The sequence below is a fragment of the Ailuropoda melanoleuca genome, chromosome 2, assembly GCF_002007445.2.
Source record: "Ailuropoda melanoleuca isolate Jingjing chromosome 2, ASM200744v2, whole genome shotgun sequence".
Lineage (NCBI taxonomy): Eukaryota > Metazoa > Chordata > Mammalia > Carnivora > Ursidae > Ailuropoda > Ailuropoda melanoleuca.
The window spans coordinates 26,970,541-26,989,661 of record NC_048219.1 but is presented as its reverse complement, the minus strand read 5'-3'; the positions used below and the strand labels follow the sequence as shown (position 1 = coordinate 26,989,661).

Sequence of the window (19,121 nt, the reverse complement as noted above, 5' to 3'; positions counted from 1 at the left end):
TATAATGAAGAAAGTAAGTATCCAGACACAGCCATTGTTAACATGTTGGTCTATTTTCTTCCAGTTTTTTTGCATTTGAGAAATTTTATCCTTGATAATAAAAACATTGTCTATATTTTTGTGTTCTGTGACTTTGTGTTCTTTCCATTTAGTGGTATTCATGGGTAGTTTGAAATATCCAGATGAAAATGGATTTGATGCCTTCCTGAAGAAACATGGGGGTAGTGATAATGCTTCAACTGATTGTGAACGTACAGTCTTTCAGTTTGATGTCCAGAGAAAATACTTCAAGGAAGCTCTGGATAGGTAACTAACTCAGAATGTATTTATTTTAATTATCTAATGACATTTTACAAATGGAAATATTGGACGTTAATCTCTGGTACTTCTTTTTAAGCAGTACTCTGATTCTGTAGAATTGTCATAGTACTCTATTTGGAGAAGTGAGCAAACTATTAAATGCCCTTGGCTCCTGTTCTGTAACACTCAGTCTTTGTATTGAAGATTAAATTGAAACCCTTAAACCCTTTGAGTTTCATAAATATAATCTCTGTTGGCTCATTATTGCAATTCTTTTTCTAACTTAGAGAATATGGAAAAACAAGCAAAAAAGGGATATGATTGCTTCTAATTTATAATCTAAAGATAACTATGGTTAATGTTTGGGATATAGCCATCTATATTTTTAAATGTATATGGGATCGTATTATTCATATTTTTTTATATTTTAATTTTAAGTTTTAATTCCAGTATAGTTAACATACAGTGTTAATAAGTTCATTCCACGTGTACATTATAATGATTCACCAATTCTATATATTACTCAGTGCTCATAAATGTACTTATAAGTGTACTTGTAAGCACTTATAAATGTACTCTTAATCCCCTTAACCTATTTCACCCATCCCTCCCATCCACCTTCCCTCTGGTAACCATCTATTTGTTCTCTGTAGTTAAGAGTCTGTTATTTGATTTGTCCCTTTACTTCCCTTTGTTCATTTGTTTTGTTTCTTAAGTTTCACATATGGGTGAATCCTTTCGTATTTTTAAACAAGGTATATCATTTTTACACATCATTATATAATATATAAAATATAATAGTAAGGGATTGTGTGTTGTTTTTATTGTATAAAAAGTACCATAATGTGTTGAACAAATTACATATGATTGGGTAGTTGAATTGTGTTCAGTTTTCTGGTATCTGTAATGCTGTGATGATTATCTTAATCTTTGTGTAGATTTTTTTTTTTTAAAGTTTATTTATTTATTCGACAGAGATAGAGACAGCCAGCGAGAGAGGGAACACAAGCAGGGGGAGTGGGAGAGGAAGAAGCAGGCTCACAGCGGAGGAGCCTGACGTGGGGCTCGATCCCACAACGCCGGGATCACGCCCTGAGCCGAAGGCAGATGCTCAATCGCTCTGCCACCCAGGCGCCCCCTTTGTGTAGATTTTTAATGATTTCTTTTAATTAAGTTCTAGGAAGTANCGTTGTATGTTGTAAGGCTTTTTTTTTTTTTTTTGAAGCTTTTGGTACTCACTGCAAAATGGTTTTCCAGAAAGCTTATGTCCATGCATTAGTAGAGTTTTGATATCACAAGGTTACAGACCAAAGTCACACTAGAAAAAAGAAGTCACTTCATGCCAAATTCTATTTAAGATTGAAATATAAAAAAAGAAATCTTGAATTTGACCAGTGTTATGTAAGCCTCTGAGGGCAGAGATTTTTGTCTACTTTTGTTGATATCTCTCTAGCATCAAGAATTTGACAGATACACAGATACTTGTTGAATGAATTAATACTGTTTCTTTATAGAAAAAATTACCATAAAATTACCATAAATGACCAGAAAATTCTCAGAACATGACACAAGTTCAGTTTTCTTCAAGAAATTGTCTGTTCCCTTAAGAGATTAATTTGACTCTGAAAAATCTTTTGGGTAAAATTCCCGTAAGTTGAAAGCATATACCATTATTTTCAACAGAATAAATACGTGTTCCTGAACACCCAAATTAACAACTCTTTTGCTAAAACAATGTGAAAATCCCATGAAAATTGACACTATTACTTTGATAACATTATAATAGGATATGACATTCTGGTTTTTCTTCATTAATCTCTAATATGGCTGTCTACCTTGTTCAGTGAGTTATTTTATAGCTGTTTTTAATTGTATACTTAAGCACATGCTCATAGCACATACATTTGATACTCAGTGTTTCTGTAATTAAACATTTAATTCCAAAATAACAAATGGATAGGGACAAAATAAATCAGTGAAGGCAGAGCAAGTGATACTAAAGGTTATCTTTCCTGTGAACTTATAAAATCAGGAATACTCTGAGGGTGATTGCATGTTTGCTCATTTTAAGGTTCTTAGCTACTTAGGTTCACAAAATCCAAACAGGTCTTTGTATGTGTGAAGAAATCTTAAGCATTAGTTAACTTGAATTCTCATGACTATATTTGGTTACAAAAACAAAGATAACCCCCAAAACAAACAAACCAACAAACCCCCCCCCGCCCAAATAACACAATTTGGTTATATCTAAATATAAAGAAAGAAAAAGCCTATTTTATTGGAAAAAAAGATTAGGCAAAGGATATGAATAAATTCTGATCACCTCTGATTTGATGAAATGTGGTGTCAAGTTCAGTTAAAGAACTTGATTCATTTCTTCGTTCTATACATTTTTGATTTAAGGACTGCTTTAGGAAATCAAAAGATATTTACATACTTGTTTCTACTTACAGAAAAACCCCTACCAGATTAAAAAGAAGAATTCTATCATGATAGGAGAAATTAATAAGAATATCAAATCATGAATTTATGACAAATGATAATGATAGAGCATTAAGTATTGCATCTACTATAATAAGTATGATAATATACTTCTACAATTACTAAGGAGTAAAATGTCTTTGGTTCATTTGCAGAGGACTCATATAGCATGTATTGAGTGCCAGTATTTTTTAATAGGTCAGTAAAATCCAGTTCCTTCACACAGGTCACTGTGTGATTATTTGGATCACTGGTATCTTGGATCATTTAAGTAAAAAGTTGAGGAAATGACTGAATTTTTACTCCATTAAGTAACTGAGAATGGAAGCTGCTTTTGCCCTGGTGGCATTTGCTAATTTCAATAAATTTGGACTTGGCTTTATCAGTATTTCAGGGCAAGGGCAAAAAATATCAAAGCCCTGGATGTCCACAAAGTGGGATATCTAACAGGAGACTCTCATAATAAGCTGGGACTCAGGTTGAAGAAATGGATCAGCCATCCAAAGGAATTACAGCCTGTTTTCAAAATGCCTGAGTTTTCTGGTGAACTTCAAGCCTTAGTTGTGATTAATACAGTCCAGAACTGCTAGTATTTTCAGATCCCTGAGAGAAGCAAGCATAAATTCTTTAAAAAGAAAATCCTTCCATTGATGGATAAATGGACGAAGAAAATGTGAAATATCTATAGATAGATGTAGACACTGGAATATTATGCAGCCACGAGAAAGAAGGAAATCTTGCCATTTGCAACAACGTGGATGAACCTAGAGGACATTAAACTAAGTGAAGTAAGACACACAGAAAAAGACAAATACTGTATGATCTTACCTATGTGGAACCAAATAAATAAATAAATAAATAAAAATTAAAAATGGAAAAGAAAGAAAAAATCCAAGTTCATAGAAACAGAGTGGTTACCAGAGACTGGATACTGCAGAGATGGGGAGATGCTGGTCAAAGGGCACACCTTCAGTTAATGAGATGAATAAGTTCTGAAGATACAATATTCAGCATGGTGACCATAATAATACTGTAATGTACACTTGAAATTTGCTAAGAGAATAGATCTTCAGCATTCTCACACGCACACACACACAACCCCCCCCCCCACACACACCCACAGGAAATTATGTAAGGTGATGGATGTGTTAATTGTAGTAATCATTTCATGAAGTATATGTATATCAAGTCATCATGTTGTATACTTTATTTTTTTTGAAGATTTTATTTATTTATTTGAGAGAGAGGGAGAAGCAGACTCCCTGCTGAGCAGAGAGCCCAACGTGGTGCTTGATCCCAGGTCCCTGAGATCATGACCTGAGCCGAAGGCAGACCCTTAACCAGCTGAGTCACCCAGGTGTGCCTGTACATTTTAAATATACACAATTTTGGAGGCACCTGGGTGGCTCAGTTTGTTAAGCATCTGACTTGGTCTCAGCTCAGGTCTTGATCTCAGGGTCATGAGTTTAAGACCCACATTGGGCTCCGTGCTGGGTGTGGAGCCTACTTAAAAAAAAAAAAAAAGGAAAAAATATGTAATTTTGTCACTGTACTTCAATTAAATCTGCTTCAGAAAAGGAAAAAAACCAAGGAAATCGTTCATCCTAGGCCTTAACATTATTGCTCCTGTAGTTTTTCAAGTAAAATCATCAACATTCAGTCAAATATAAGTAGGCACACAAAACAAGACATGAGTGAGAACAAAGACTTTTCATTGGAGATCTTAGGCATTGGAATGGTTAGACACAAATTATAAAAATGATTATACTTTCTGTTTTTAAAGAAGTATGTCATTGTGGTGCCTGAGTGGCTTAGTTGGTTGAGCGTCGACTCTTGATTTTGGCTCAGGTCACGATCTCAGAGTCCTGGGATTGAGCCCTGTGTCAGGCTCCCTGCTCAGCAGGGAGTTTGCTTCTCCCTTAGCCCCTCCACGCCCACCCCCTGCTTGTGCACTCTCTCTTTCAAATGAATAAATAAAAATCTTTTTTTAAATGATTTTATTCGTCAGAGAGAGCACAAGCAGGGGGAGTGGCAGGCAGAGGGAGAAGCAGGCTCCACTGAGCAAGGAGCCTGATGTAGGACTCCATCCTAGGATCCTGGGATCATGACCTGAGCCGAAGGCAGATGCTTAACTGACTGAGCGACCCAGGCATCCCAATAAAAATCTTAAAAAAAAAAAAAAGGTACTATAAAGAACATGAAAAAAGCAAGAAAAGCAAGTATAAAGTAGATGTATTTGTAACACATATAATCAAGGACTTATATTTAAAATAACTCTCATTGATTTTTAATTATTAGATTATATGTATGATTATATAAAACAAATATATAAAATGAATAAGTATATATATTATTAGAATTAGTAAGAAAAAGTACAACCTAATAGAAAAAAAGCCTTAAACAGTTATTTTACAAAAGAAAAAATTCAAATGATTAATAAATAATATGAAATGGTATTCAATCTCATCAGGAATTGGAAAAGTGTAAATTAAAACGAGTATGAGATTTAACTGTACACCTAAAAGTTGCAGTAAATACTAAAGTCTGACTATACCAGGTGAGGGTGTTACAAATTTTGGTTTTATCTAGTGCTGTTGAACATGTGCATGCATACACTATTACCTAGGAGTTCTTTCCTAGATTTATACTTTGACAAACTTGTGCAAATGTGCCCCAGTACATTCTGATAAGAATTTATGGCAGCATTGATTGTAATAGTCCAAACTGGAACCAGCCCAAATGTTCATTTACAGTAGCTTAGGTGAATAAATTAATGCAGTGAAATATTCTGCAGTGAAAATAAATGAACCACAGCCACATGTACCGTCATGGATGAATATTAAAATAAATAGGTAAATAAGACATAAAGAATGTGTATAGTATATTTACATTTATATAAAGTCAGAAACAAAACTAGATTGTCTAGAACATGCATTCTCAGCGGGGATGATCTTGTTCCTATTGGGGGCAAAAAATTGGTTCTTTGGAGGTGAAAAAATGTTCATTGTTACAATGGTTTGTGGTCCTCCAAAGCTTAATGCTACCTGGCAAAATCTTTACTTAGTATTTAATTTCTGTTTTGAGTTTTCTCGATTATCACATGAGCACCATTTATAGTAATAGGAGTTCATAGAAGATATACAAAGCATATGCAATGTCAGTACTACAAAACTGTTGGATAGGTGATTGGAGGACTTTCAAACGATTGTTTGATCTTGAAGTCATCAGTAGAGGTGGTCTGCATGTGCCAGTTGGTTCCATTAGCTGCTTTGTGGATGTTTGATACTCTGTGCTTTTGTGTATGACTTTGGCATTAAGAATTAAATAGAAATACGCTGTTTTATGCTGTTTTATTATTTAATTGAACAAAAGTTATTCAACCCATTAGTTATACCAATACTGAAAAGAAGAAGATGTCAACTATCTTAGTATCTAGTAGCTAATTAAGTTAAAAGTTTCTTGGGGGGCGTCTGGGTGGCGCAGATGGTTAAGTGTCTGCCTTCGGCTCAGGTCATGATCTCAGGGTCCTGGGATCTAGCCCCGCATGGGCGGGGGGGGGGGGGGGGGGGTCCCTGCTCAGCGGGGGGCCTGCTTCTCCCTCTCCCTCTACTATTCCCCTTTCCCCCCTGCTTGTGCTCTCTCGCTCTCCCTGTCAAATAAATAAATAAAATCTTTAAAAAAAAATTTCTTTTTTGGATCAAGCAAAAGGGAAAAGGTTAAATATTATAGGAAATTTTTTCAGTTGTTTTATTTGATTTTTTCAGTTGTTTTATTTGGAAAAGTAGATGTTAATTTAAAAATTTTGTTTGCATTGCTGGTCTTACATAAATAGATACATATGTAATTTGATACAAGTTGTATAAATAAATTACATTGAAAAGCAAATAACAGTTATAAAGCTAAGTGAAATGTTGATAGCCTTTATTTTTTTTAATTAATTAATTTTTTTAAGGTTTTATTTATTTATCTGACAGAGAGAGAGACAGCCAGTGAGAGAGGGAACACAAGCAGGGGGAGTGGGAGAGGAAGAAGCAGGCTCCCAGCGGAGGAGCCAGATATGGGGCTCGATCCCAGAACGCCGGGATCATGCCCTGAGCCGAAGGCAGATGCTTAACGACTGAGCCTCCCAGGCGCCCCTGTTGATAGCCTTTAAAATTTTAACTTAAAAAATTTAATCATTTCTAACCCTGCATTGAATAAAAGAGTAGGCTTTATATACATACTTACATGTATATAAAAAAAATCACAGATACACATACAGATAAACAGTATATCTGTGATATTAAAAGTTCAAGGAGACTGATTAGGAGGAAATCTGAAAAGGCTGCTTAGGGTTGATAAGGGAAAAAGGCAAGAAACACTGGTCTAGAAATGCATATAGGGTGATAAAACTATAAAGAAAAGCAAAGAAATGATTATCATAACATTCAGGATATTAACTCTGAGGATGAGGTAGGTGCTGGGTGCTTTTAGAATTATGACAGTGGTCTGTTGTTGACTTATGTATAAGCTGGTCACTCAACGTGTTTACATTATAGTTATGCATTAGTCTCTATGTTCATGTTTTATGTACTTTTCTGTATGGGTTTTACAATGAAAAAAAGTCTGTAGACTATGGAAATGCAGAATACTATTTAGATTTTACATATGCATGATTATATAATATATATAATATACAATATATAGTATTAATAATTAATAATATATAACATAATCTTCCAACTTAATAAACATTTTTTCTAAAGATTTATTTATTTATTGAGAAAGAGTGCAGGCATGTGCACAAATCAGGGGAAGGACAGAGGGAGAGGGAGAGAGACTCTCAGACTCCATGCTGAGTGTGAGCCAGATGTGGGGCTTGATCTCACAACCCTGAGATCGTGACCTGAGCTGAAATCAAGAGTTGGAGGCTTAACCAGCAGAGCTACCCAGGCGCCCCCAACTTAGTAAATTTCTTAACCAAAAAGTAGATGTTGACCGATTAAAAGATTTCTGTGAACAGAAACAGAAGTGCCAGTGTTTGTTTTTTGTTTTGCAGATGGGCTCAGTTCTTCATTCATCCACTAATGATCAGAGATGCAATTGACCGTGAAGTTGAAGCTGTTGATAGTGGTAAGATAAGTGCCTTATATCTTATGACTATTTCTTGCTTTGAACTAGGTATTTATAAAGCACATATATGATTCTTTATCACTAGACCATTTTAGGTATTTAGCACATATATGATTCTTTATCACTAGACCATTTTATCTTTATACCATAAAGGGCTAAAATGAAATAAATGTGTCATTCCTAAACCATTAAATGTCTTAATTCAGTGTAGATTTGAAATAAAAAAATTGTTTTTCAGTCTTTGTTTTTTGAGGGTTTTACCATAGTGACTAATCTTTTGCAGGATGGTAGCCTAATCCTTAAAGCTAATGTTGGGTGTTAAAACTTTAAAAGCTTACATAACTCCCTTTGCATGAAGAGATGCTTTCTCTGAGACTTTAAGTACCATTCTGATATTTAAATAGCTTACCCTTTGTTACCTCTATGTGTCGGTCCTTTGTGGTTTGAATTTTGGTAGTTCAGAAAACAATTGTGATAAATTTAAGGATAAAGAAACTAAATCCCTGAGGAGGAAATGCATTTAAATTTTGTTTTTCGACAGTTTTTCTTGTCTTTAGGATGGAAAGAATGAGGACCATAAGGAAAACTGTACTTATATAGGGTGAGGCTTCATTATAGGGGTTAATTACAGAGTACCAATAAATAGCACCACCACAGAATAGCCCTGCTTGCCTTATTTTAGCCCTGGAAACATGTAAAACTAGACTCGGGGGAACTTTCAGTTCATACAGGTTAGGCTTGGCTTGCAACAACTCAAGAGGCAGATTTCTGTACTTGTTTCTCCTTTTGTGGCATTTTCCTCTTTGGCTTAATTCAGTGTTGAGTTGTAATAATGACTTACTGCATTCATTAAGCTGAGTAAAGAGCCATCTGTCTGCAAGTCAGCAGATTTGTGTTTTACTTCTAGAAATTTAACTGACTGTGGCCCTCAACTTATTTGTAAAAGAGGATGGGATGGAGTTATATCCCTCCTAGCTCTTCTAGCTCCTGATAATCAAGGATTTATTTTCTTCATTTTTGTTATTTGCCTACCACAGTATCTCTTTGATCATAGGCTCAGATAAGTATTTGTTGAGTGGATGACAAACCAAAATAAGGAATGAAAACTCTAAAAGCCTTTCCTACTTTTTGAGACCTAGGAACTGTTTCTGTCTTAAATACTTTGAAGTATGCTTTTCTTCATGCAGTTTCTAGTTTGGGTTGAAGTGTTGGCATTTACAAAATTAAACCTTTAATTCAATTTTACAAGTTTAAGTCAAAATATATTTTGTTATATTTTGAAATATTATGTAGAAATATATATGTGATGTATGATATGTGTATACATACACATGTAATAAGTAGTTTTGGTTTAAAATGAACTTAAGCTAAAAGCTTTGTTGATTTTGTTTTGCCCTGCTCATTTATTTGTTTTTGATGAGAGGACACCTAGTTCAATTTGTGACCTAATACAAAGCTCGGTATATGTCATTAGTCACTTAGCCTTCCAAGTGTGAAGGATTTACTTAAGATCAGGGAGATGGCGGAGCTCGTAAATTGTAACTGGTGTAATAACTTGGGTATTCACTAACCATTTTTGAAAGTTCAGTAATCTCATGTTATTGTCTTTATTCAGTTGTGATAGTCTTTCTTCTATCATTCTTTTCTCAATCACATGTTTTTAGTTGCCTGCTTGCTTGGATGGCCCATTCCTTGTGAGGGGACTTGAAGGGAGGTTCAACTTCCCTGGCAGGTTTATCTCCTCATTTTCCTTTTTTTAATTCCTCTCCACCTGCTTATAAAAAAGAGTCTTTCCTGGGTTTTTAATTTATTACATAGTTCTCACTTCATTACTCTATCACTGTGCCCTGCCTTGATGATCTATTTTTGTTCTACTCTTTCGAAGGAGTGGTTATACACTTATATTTATAAGCATTTATTTACATATTGTAAGATAGGTGTGTTCAGTGTTTTATAGTTTTCTCGAATACATTTGATAACAGAAACTCATGTCAGTGTCCACAGGGTAGGTTTTAAAATAGGATTAGCTTTTTGCTAAAAGAAGATTGTAGAGAAAAAATTGTAGAGAAAAAAAGTTGTTCTTAATGATTAGCTTTTTATTTTAGTGATAGTTCATACTTAAATATATGTAATTTCCTACATAATGTGCCTTAGTGATTGAGACTAAAGATATGGCCAAACCCTTTTTAAATCTAATCAAGTTGCAGAATGTGTTCTCTAAGTGTTCAGATATTTACACTCTATTATTATCAGTTGTTTGGATATATCACTTTTTGTAGATATGTTTACATGTCTACTATATTATCCTCCTGTTGCCACTGAAACAAATTATCAGAAACTTAGTGGCTCAAAGTATCACAAATTTATTTTCTTAAACTTTGGAGGTCATAAATCTAAATTATTTCCTTACTTAACTGCATTCCTTTTGGAGGCTCTAAGAGAGAAGCTGTTTCCTGGCCTTTTCTACCTTCTGGTTACCATATGTGTCCCTGGGCTAGAGCTCCTTTCTCTATCTTAGGAGTCATCAGAATAGAACCTTTTCTCTGAGCTCTGCTTGTGTCCTTAGATCTTTTCTCTGACTTTAACCCTCTTGCCTTTCTCTTGTAAGGACCCCTATGATTACATTGGGCCCACCCAGATAATCCAGGATAACCTCTCCTTCTCAGGATCCTTAATTCATACCTGCAAAGTTCCTTTTACCATGTAAGGTAACCCATTCACAGGTTTTGGAGATTAGGATGTATATACATCTTTGGGGGCTCTTATTCAACCTACCACACCTACTTAATAATGGAATTGTTTTTCTTGTATTGTAGCCATATCTTCATTTTTTTTTTTTAGAGTTTTTAAAAAAATTTACTTTTTGAAGCTATGTATGTATTTTTTACTGTCTTGTTGATTTTAGACTTTATGGTGTATAACTAAAGTATTTGAATACATTTACTTCTGCTTCTTCCCATCCCCTCTGTCACCACTTTAATTTCCACTGTCTTCACCAAATATAACAGTGATGACCCTTGATCAGTTTTCTTGTCTCTACTTTTGCTTCCCTTTAACCTATTCTCCACTTTTACAACTAGAGTTTACCAAAGTCCAAATCTGATAATGTCACTCTCCTAACATCTGCAGGTGTTTATTAAACATGCAACACCTTGCCAATACTCCTATGATAAATAATAGCTGACATTTATTGAGCATGTATTGTTTGTGTTGTTGTGATTGTTATTCCCCATTATCCTAGTTTGACATCCTTATCCCCATAGGCCTAGAGAGGTTAGTAAGTACTTAACTCAGGAGTTCCAGAATCAGTCATTTCCCCAGTTTTTGTCAAAAATTGTTTTTTTCATATCTCTTCAGCCTGCTTTCTTGCCTCTGCTTTGTTTGATTCTGAACATTGCTCAACCAAAAAACTGTATCTGTTTTTCAGGGGTGCCATAATCTCCTCTTTTAAGATTTTCTCCTTAGAATGTTTTACACACTCCCATTTCTCCTGTTCCTATTCCCTGGAAAACTCCAGTTTGTCCCTCAGTGCTCAGCTTGAGTCATTCCCTAGAAAGCCTCTATTTCTAAGTTTTCCCCCCATCCCCCGCCAATAAATCCACACACACACAAATAAGACAAAATTAGGTTAGGTGACAGCCCTTTTATATTTTCGTAATACCCAATGTGTTCTAGCACTCAACCATAGCAAAGTGCAATTTCTATTGACTTTAAGCTCCTGTGATTATTAAACAGCTCCATTGACCTCTTTGCTGCCTTTGAACTCAGTAAGGTATTTCTTGTCTTAAAGCCTTTCAATTTATAATTTCCATACCTAGAAAACTTCCCCAAAACTTCTTATGATAGCATGCTCACTTTTTTTGGATTTTGCTCACTTGTTATCTCAGGCCTTTTGTGACCACCCTGTTGTCACTCTATATTCTGTTACACAGATTTATTTTTCTTATTGCACCCACTACTGATATTATGTTTAGAATCTATTTGTTGCTTTATTTATTGTTTATCTCCCCTTTAGAATGTAAGCTCCTTGAGGGCAGGGCCTGGGTCCCTTTTTTCCCCCCACATTTCTGCCTCTAGCAACTGGTTCAAATAGTACCTGCCTCATAGTAGATGTTCAGTAAATAATTGTTGAAGGAATATATCTTATTTGATCCTTACAAAAATCCTATGAACTAAGTACTAGTAACTCCATTTTATAGATGCAGAAATAGAATCAGGGAAGTTAGAGAATATCCTCAAGGTTGTACCATCTTAGTATATGGCAGAAGTTGGATGCTGACCAAGATATTTTTTTTTTTGAAGATTTTATTTATTAATTTGACAGAGAGAGACAGCGAGAGAGGGAACACAAGCAGGGGGAGTGGGAGAGGAAGAAGCAGCTCATAGCAGAGGAGCCTGATGTGGGGCTCGATCCCAGAACGCTGGGATCACGCCCTGAGCCGAAGGCAGATGCTTAATGACTGCGCCACCCAGGCGCCCCGACCAAGATATTTCTGACTTCAAAGTGATTGTTCTTAACCATTAATACTTTCTTGCTGACATAGCTGGTGTTGGAGGAAATTTCAACAGTATATATGACAAAGTTCCCAGGTAATAAGGAATTTGATATAACTATTAATGCTTTATCAGTAAAATCTTGGACATAATCCTAGAATTGAAAACTTCAGTTCATTAACTATCTTGTTTCATTTGAAAATAAGGGAAAAATCTCTAGAAAGGTGCATTGACTGCCCAAAGTTACAGAGTATGTTAAGTCATAGAGCCTGGCTTGTGTCATTGAGTTCCCCACTTCAGTCTTACAACACACAATTCATAAAATTAATTTTTGTTACTTCCTTACTTTCAGTTCTGTGCAGTTCAGTTCTTGAATTTCCATTAATAAAGCAAATACTGAATTTCATCTTATTAAAAGTGTATCTTTAAAACTGACAGAATATCAACTTGCAAGACCTTCTGATGCAAACAGAAAAGAAATGTTGTTTGGAAGCCTTGCGAGACCTGGACATCCTATGGGGAAATTTTTTTGGGGTAAGATGCTCAATACTTCATCTTATTTCATATTCTCTAATTGAGGAAGATTGAAAATATGAAAAGTTGATAAAGAATGGAAGATTATGAAAGGAGAGTAGCTATAGGTACCTTTTACCTTTTAGGGGAAGTAGGCAGCTTTTCAAATAGAAAGTAGTTGAGTATGCATGTATTTGGTTCTCTAACATTGGATATATCAAGAATAGCACCTAACATTTTGTGAATGCTTTTTGAGTATCAGATACTCTGCTAACACTACATAAAATACCTCATTTGATCATCGTAACAATGTTAGGAGCTGGGTACCGTTATCTCCATTTAAAGATAAAGAAACAGGCTCAGGGAAATTATTTAATTTGCTTAAGTCACACAGTAGTAGATGTGAGATTTGAACCTCTGTTTATATGGTTATAAAGTCTGTACTCTACCCCAGCCTGACATTTCCATTTATCAACAGAGATTCAGCAATGATTTCTCTAATAGTTTTCGAGCTGTGACCAAATTTTGTTTAATCAACAAGCTGTTTAAATGGTATCTGGTTTTCATAGTGGCTTTTTCTTAGTGTTAGAATTCAGTTATAACCTCCTATTAACCCTCTTGACCACAGTATAGAATCTGAGATGAGTTGATCTAAATAGTACTCAGCCATCAAACAAAATGAAATCTTGCCATTTGCAACTATCTGGATGGAACTAGAGGGTATTTTGCTATGCGAAATAAGTCAGTCAGAGAAAGACAGTTGTCATACGATCTCACTGATATGTGGAATTTAAGAAACAGAGGATCGCAGGGGAAGAGAGGAAAAAGTAAAACAAGATGAGATCAGAGAGGGAGATAAACCATAAGAGACTCTTAATCATAGGGAACAAACTGAGGGTAGGTAGAGGGGAGGGAGGTGAGGAGAGGGGGTAACTGAGCGATGGGACATTAAGGAGGGCATGTGATGTAATGAGCACTGGGTATTACATAAGACTGAATCACTGACCTCTACCTCTGAAACCAATAATACATTATATGTTAATTGAATTTAAATTAAAAAAGGGAAATAAATAAATAAGTAGTACTTCATTCAAAGGATGTTTTGCTTCCCTATATATTTTGTACGGTTTTATACATTTTATATGACAACCTTGGTTTATATGGTTTATTTTTAAGGATTGTGTAGAATATTAATAAAATAATTCAGAGATAAAACCTGAATTGAACACTAGATTATTAAGAGAGGAAGGTTAAGGCAATTACTGTTGTTAAGGTATTGACAAATGGAGATAATTCCTTATGTGTTAAAATATACGTCAGAATTGCTTTTGTGTATTTTTGTCATATATTGATATTATTGTTATACACCAGTTCTGTATTCTTGAGTCATTTAGGTTATTTCATTAGTTACGTATTAGTGGCAAAGTATGCATTTAAGGTATAGAGACTTTTGACAAAATAAACTTTTAAAAAAAATTTTAATTTCAGTATAGTTCAAAATAAACTTACTATTTGTGATCTTTTTCATCCTTTTTTACAGGAAATGCTGAAACACTCAAACATGAGCCAAAAAGGAATAATATTGATACACATGCTAGATTGAGAGAATTCTGGATGCATTACTATTCTGCTCATTACATGACTTTAGTAGTTCAATCCAAAGGTAGTATATTATTTATTATGGCCCTTAGAATAACTTTGAAGTAGTGCTTTCTTAGGCTTTGTTTGCCTTGATCAGTGTTTTAGTGTACTATTAATTACTTTAGTGCTTGATCCTAGTATGACCTAAAGGAAATCAGAATTTGGAAAAGTCACATAGCAAGTGGCACAGCTTAGGGAAGCACAAAATCATCTGATTCTCAGGACAATGTTTTTTTCTTTTAGAGACATAGGTTTTATCTCTAGACTAGTCTGTGAGTATACAAATGTACTAAGAGGTCATGAATTGGTTTTTTAAGTCACATTCAGATGCTGCCTCTGTTATCTTTGGTTTTGCATTTAATCTGTATTGATCATAAACTCTAACAGGGCAAGATGTCTGTCTTTTTGTCTTTACGTAGGGTCCAGTAAAATGGCATGATTAATTAAAATCCATCATAGTAATGATACCAAAAGTATCTTAAATGTAAAGTACTGATCAGTACTTCTGTTCTTTTCCTTTTTTTATCATTGTCTTCAATAACTTGTGTTAACTTTTTCTCATTAAAGAAACGGTAGCTTTCTTTTGTTTTCTTTACATTTCAATCTCTTTAGTTCAGTGGTCAAACTATTCCTTTTTGACATATCTTATAGTTTGCACATTTATTTTTGAAAAAGTTATCTTCTCACCTGATATGACTCTTCTATAAAATTTTGTTCTCTCATGTCAAAATTAAAATTAGAGCTGACTTGGCACTTAAGTATAAAACATTTTTGCATTTAGGATCAAAATTAGTCCACTGAAGTTGTCTTGAATGTAAAGCTATGGATATAGAATGGGAGATTCTTTTGTTCAGACTACAGATGTGCTTCTAGATTCCTTTTACAGCATTTGTTAAAATGGCAGTTCCAATAATTTACAATTTTTAATTACTATTTCCAAGTCTGTCACAAACATGCATTTTTCAAATTCAGCTGTGCATTATTTCCTTTGCGTTCTTTTCTTCTGTGATGACACATATAAGAGCTCATTAATGCTTGTTGCAAATTTCTAAAGTAAGCCCTAGATATTTGATAAGAGAACCTTGTACAATTTAAATTCAGTTGTTTTTAAGCTTTAGCATTTATTATACCATATTTATTTATTTATTTTAAAAGATTTTATTCATTTGACAGAGAGAGACAGCCAGCGAGAGAGGGAACACAAGCAAGGGGAGTGGGAGAGGAAGAAGCAGGCTCCCAGCGGAGGAGCTTGATGTGGGGCCTGATCCCGGAGCGCCGGGATCACGCCCTGAGCCAAAGGCAGACGCTTAACGACTGAGCCACCCAGGTGCCCCTCTTATACCATTTAAGAGTTAAATATCTAGGGCTGCCTGGGTGGCTCAGTCAGTTAAACGTTGGACTCTTGATTTCAGGTCAGGTCTTGATCTCAGGGTTGTGAGTTCAAGTCCCATGTTGAGCTTAAAAAAAATTATATATATTATACAATTCATAAAATACTGTTTTTAAGTGCATAAAATAAGAGTTAAATATCTATATAAATGGTATAGAATAAATTCAGAGCTTGATTAGTTTAATTTATATCTCGGTTTTTACTGGGGCACCTCTTGAAAATTAGTGAAACTTGTGTTTGGTGGAACTAACAAATACTGTTCATTGATAATAATGAGTCAGTGAGATAAATGTAACAGGTTTCTTTTTGTACTTAGATCTGCTTTACTAGAAATTTCAAAAGAATTGTGCATGAAATCTACGAATCAAAAGAATGATAGAAATCATATGAAACCTAAGAGGAAGACTTACAGATTGAAACCTCAGCAACTATAAATTAATGTAAAATAAATGGAGTGTAAAAGTACTAATGAAATGCTGAGAAAGAAGGATCAGTATGGTGTGGGTTAATTGGGAGAAACCTTCCTAGAGGAAGTAAGTTTTAGAATGGAGTAGGATGGTTGGTACATTCTTATCCCTTGGCGCTCCACACTGCCTAGTGGTAAACAACTTTTCTTTCTTTCTTTTTTTTTTTACTTGTGTACTTTTTCTAACTTTATCAGCTAGAAATATAGGAGTCTAACAAAATCATTTGTGTCTTAAGGTTTTCTTAACTGTTGTTATTTTTTGTTGTCCTTGTTACTCATTACTGGTTAAGGAGTGGCAAGTAACATCCAAATCAAAGTATCCCTTTGTTTTATGCCTAATTGCGTTTCTACCTTAAATAACAATATTGCATTTCCCTGTCTCCTCCCTGTCCTCCCCACAAGAAACACTGGATACTTTGGAAAAGTGGGTGACTGAAATCTTCTCTCAGATACCAAACAAGTAAGACATTCATTTTCATAAACCCTATACTTTCAGAGTTAAAGAGGCATCTTCTTGTATGAGTCCCAGAGGTTCTTTTTTTTTGGTGGCGGAAGGGGTGTTATTTTTTAAATAGGTCATTAAATTAAGACCTAAAGTGGTTTAGCAAATCACACAGCCTTTGAGTGGGAAAACTAAGATGAGAACCCAAGTTTCTATAATTTCTGTAGTTCAAAATTTATAAGCTTGTAAACTTACCATAAGCAGTAATTCTGAAGAATTTGTGTCTCCTTTTACATTTATTCAGAGTTTTTCTGTTACTGTGTAGAGTGTTTGAAACTGTGATATAAAAGCAAGTATTATCTTGAGAGGCAGAATATATATACATGTATCCCTCAAAACAAATTGTGCTCTGAAAGTTTGTTTCTTAAGTCAGTTGTTTGGGACTTGGAATGCTCTCCCCCATAAAAGAAATATTCTTGTAGGTGATGATTGACTTTCCATACTAACTAAAAAGTCTATTTCATGTAGTTGAACCAAATTAGCTTTTATTAGAGATTGCATATATGGTTCCAGTTCAGAAAGCTACTACTTTTCGTCTACCTCAAATTCATCAAAATAATACAAATACTTAAATACACTTTGTTGCAATATTTTTGTTGCAAAGAATACCAAAAAATTAATTTTGAAGCAATTAAGGCCTTTTTCCTACTCCTGGTAGTTTGTATTTTAATATAATAAATGAAATCAGGTTTTTTTCTTGTATCAGGTGAGTAAGTTAGATTTTTTTTTTCCAGTTCCTCATTCTAGGACATAATTTATTTTAAATTTATGAAAGAAAAATTGGCTGTGGTAATGTTAGAATAATTTGTAGTAACAACTGATTGGTTATTATTAACTTGGCTTTATGTAAATTTCCATTGATAATTAGCAGTACTGTTTATGTATGGAAAGATAATGAAAGCCATGCCAAAGTTGTGAGGTTGTTTTGTTTGTTTTTGTTTGTTTTGATAAGAAATGAGTATGAGCTATGGAAATGTCGAATGGCAGATGGAAATGTATTTTACTGTGAACCTTTAGCAAAAAAAATCAGAGGTATATTGACTGGAGGAATTCATTAGGTCCTGTCGATCCCTGATAAGCATTTTAAGAAGTTCTCTTAAATAGTATTCACCAACAACTTTGGTTCCTTAATCAGACAGATTAAAAAGTCTTCTTTTACATTTAAATGTATTTAATAATAATTCATATTGACCATGTTTTAGAAGAAACAGTTAACAATATCTTCAACCAGATGAGAAGCCTCTAGAAGGAGAGTCCATGTCTTTTAAATGCCAAAGTGCCTAATACAGTGCTTGATACCTACTAATCATTCCATATATACTTGTTGAATTAAAAAAAATCTCTAGTATGTTTTTTTTTATTTTCTGAAATGGCTTTATATGGGAGGACAACTGAAGTTGAATGGGACTGATAGAGGCAGTAAATATTGGGAGGGGAGGCCCCTTCACTTCATTGTTTTCTGTCTCCCATGAGTTTTAGAGATACTCGAGTTACTGGGACTGAGTTGAAGAATAGGTTAAGCTCATGATTTTGTGGCTTTGTTGCCATCTATTTGCTTATGCCTAGAATGCTTTTCAGCCAGGAGTATGTAGAACAGATTATAAATACCTATCAGTTAGGCATCCCTAAAAATACTGCTTATAAAGGCTTTTGCCAATTAAATTTTAATATATTTGTTTTATTTTCAGTGGGTTACCCAAACCAAACTTTGGCCATTTAACGGATCCATTTGACACACCAGCATTTAACAAACTTTATAGAGGTTCGTGAACCAAAGGTTTAAAACTGTTTGAAATAACTGTAGCTCATTCTCTAAAACTTACTTGAGGCTGCCAATTTTCTTTGAAAATGACAACACAACAGAAAGTACAGCTGGGTTGGAAAGGGAGTAGAAGGACAGAGGAGATCCAATTAGTGACAGACAGCAGGCCGGTAACGGGTGGCAGATTGGTCTGCTGCCCTGCTGCTACTCTGTTTTATGCTTTCTCCCTGTTTTCCCCTTGTTCCCTTTTGTTCTTTGGTTTCCATTTCTTTCCTATTTCATTTTATCTATGCTCTGCTCTTTATTACCTTTAAAAAGAAAAATAGAGGCAGGATAACGCTTTGAAAATTATTTCCTTTTATCTCAATTATAAAAACAATTTTTTTAAATGAAGAAAAATAAAAATGAAGCGTAGAGAAATGGGAAAATCACCCTTAAATCTTACCATCTAGAGAAGTCA

General features: G+C 34.5%; 1 protein-coding gene across 3 annotated transcripts in view; it reads left to right on the top strand.

Moving 5' to 3' along the window:
- The window catches only part of NRDC (nardilysin convertase), an 87,025-nt gene that overhangs the window by 39,377 nt on the left and 28,527 nt on the right, over nucleotides 1-19,121 (top strand). For all 3 annotated transcript variants that reach the window (XR_002141996.2, XM_002915720.4, XM_002915721.4), the window contains 6 exons: nucleotides 153-306; nucleotides 7,820-7,893; nucleotides 12,826-12,921; nucleotides 14,441-14,563; nucleotides 16,800-16,857; nucleotides 18,588-18,661. Coding sequence is in view for 2 of the 3 variants with exons in the window: in XM_002915720.4 (XP_002915766.1) it covers nucleotides 153-306; nucleotides 7,820-7,893; nucleotides 12,826-12,921; nucleotides 14,441-14,563; nucleotides 16,800-16,857; nucleotides 18,588-18,661 (579 nt within the window). In the remaining variant the exon portion in view is untranslated. The remainder of the gene's footprint in view (nucleotides 1-152; nucleotides 307-7,819; nucleotides 7,894-12,825; nucleotides 12,922-14,440; nucleotides 14,564-16,799; nucleotides 16,858-18,587; nucleotides 18,662-19,121) is intronic.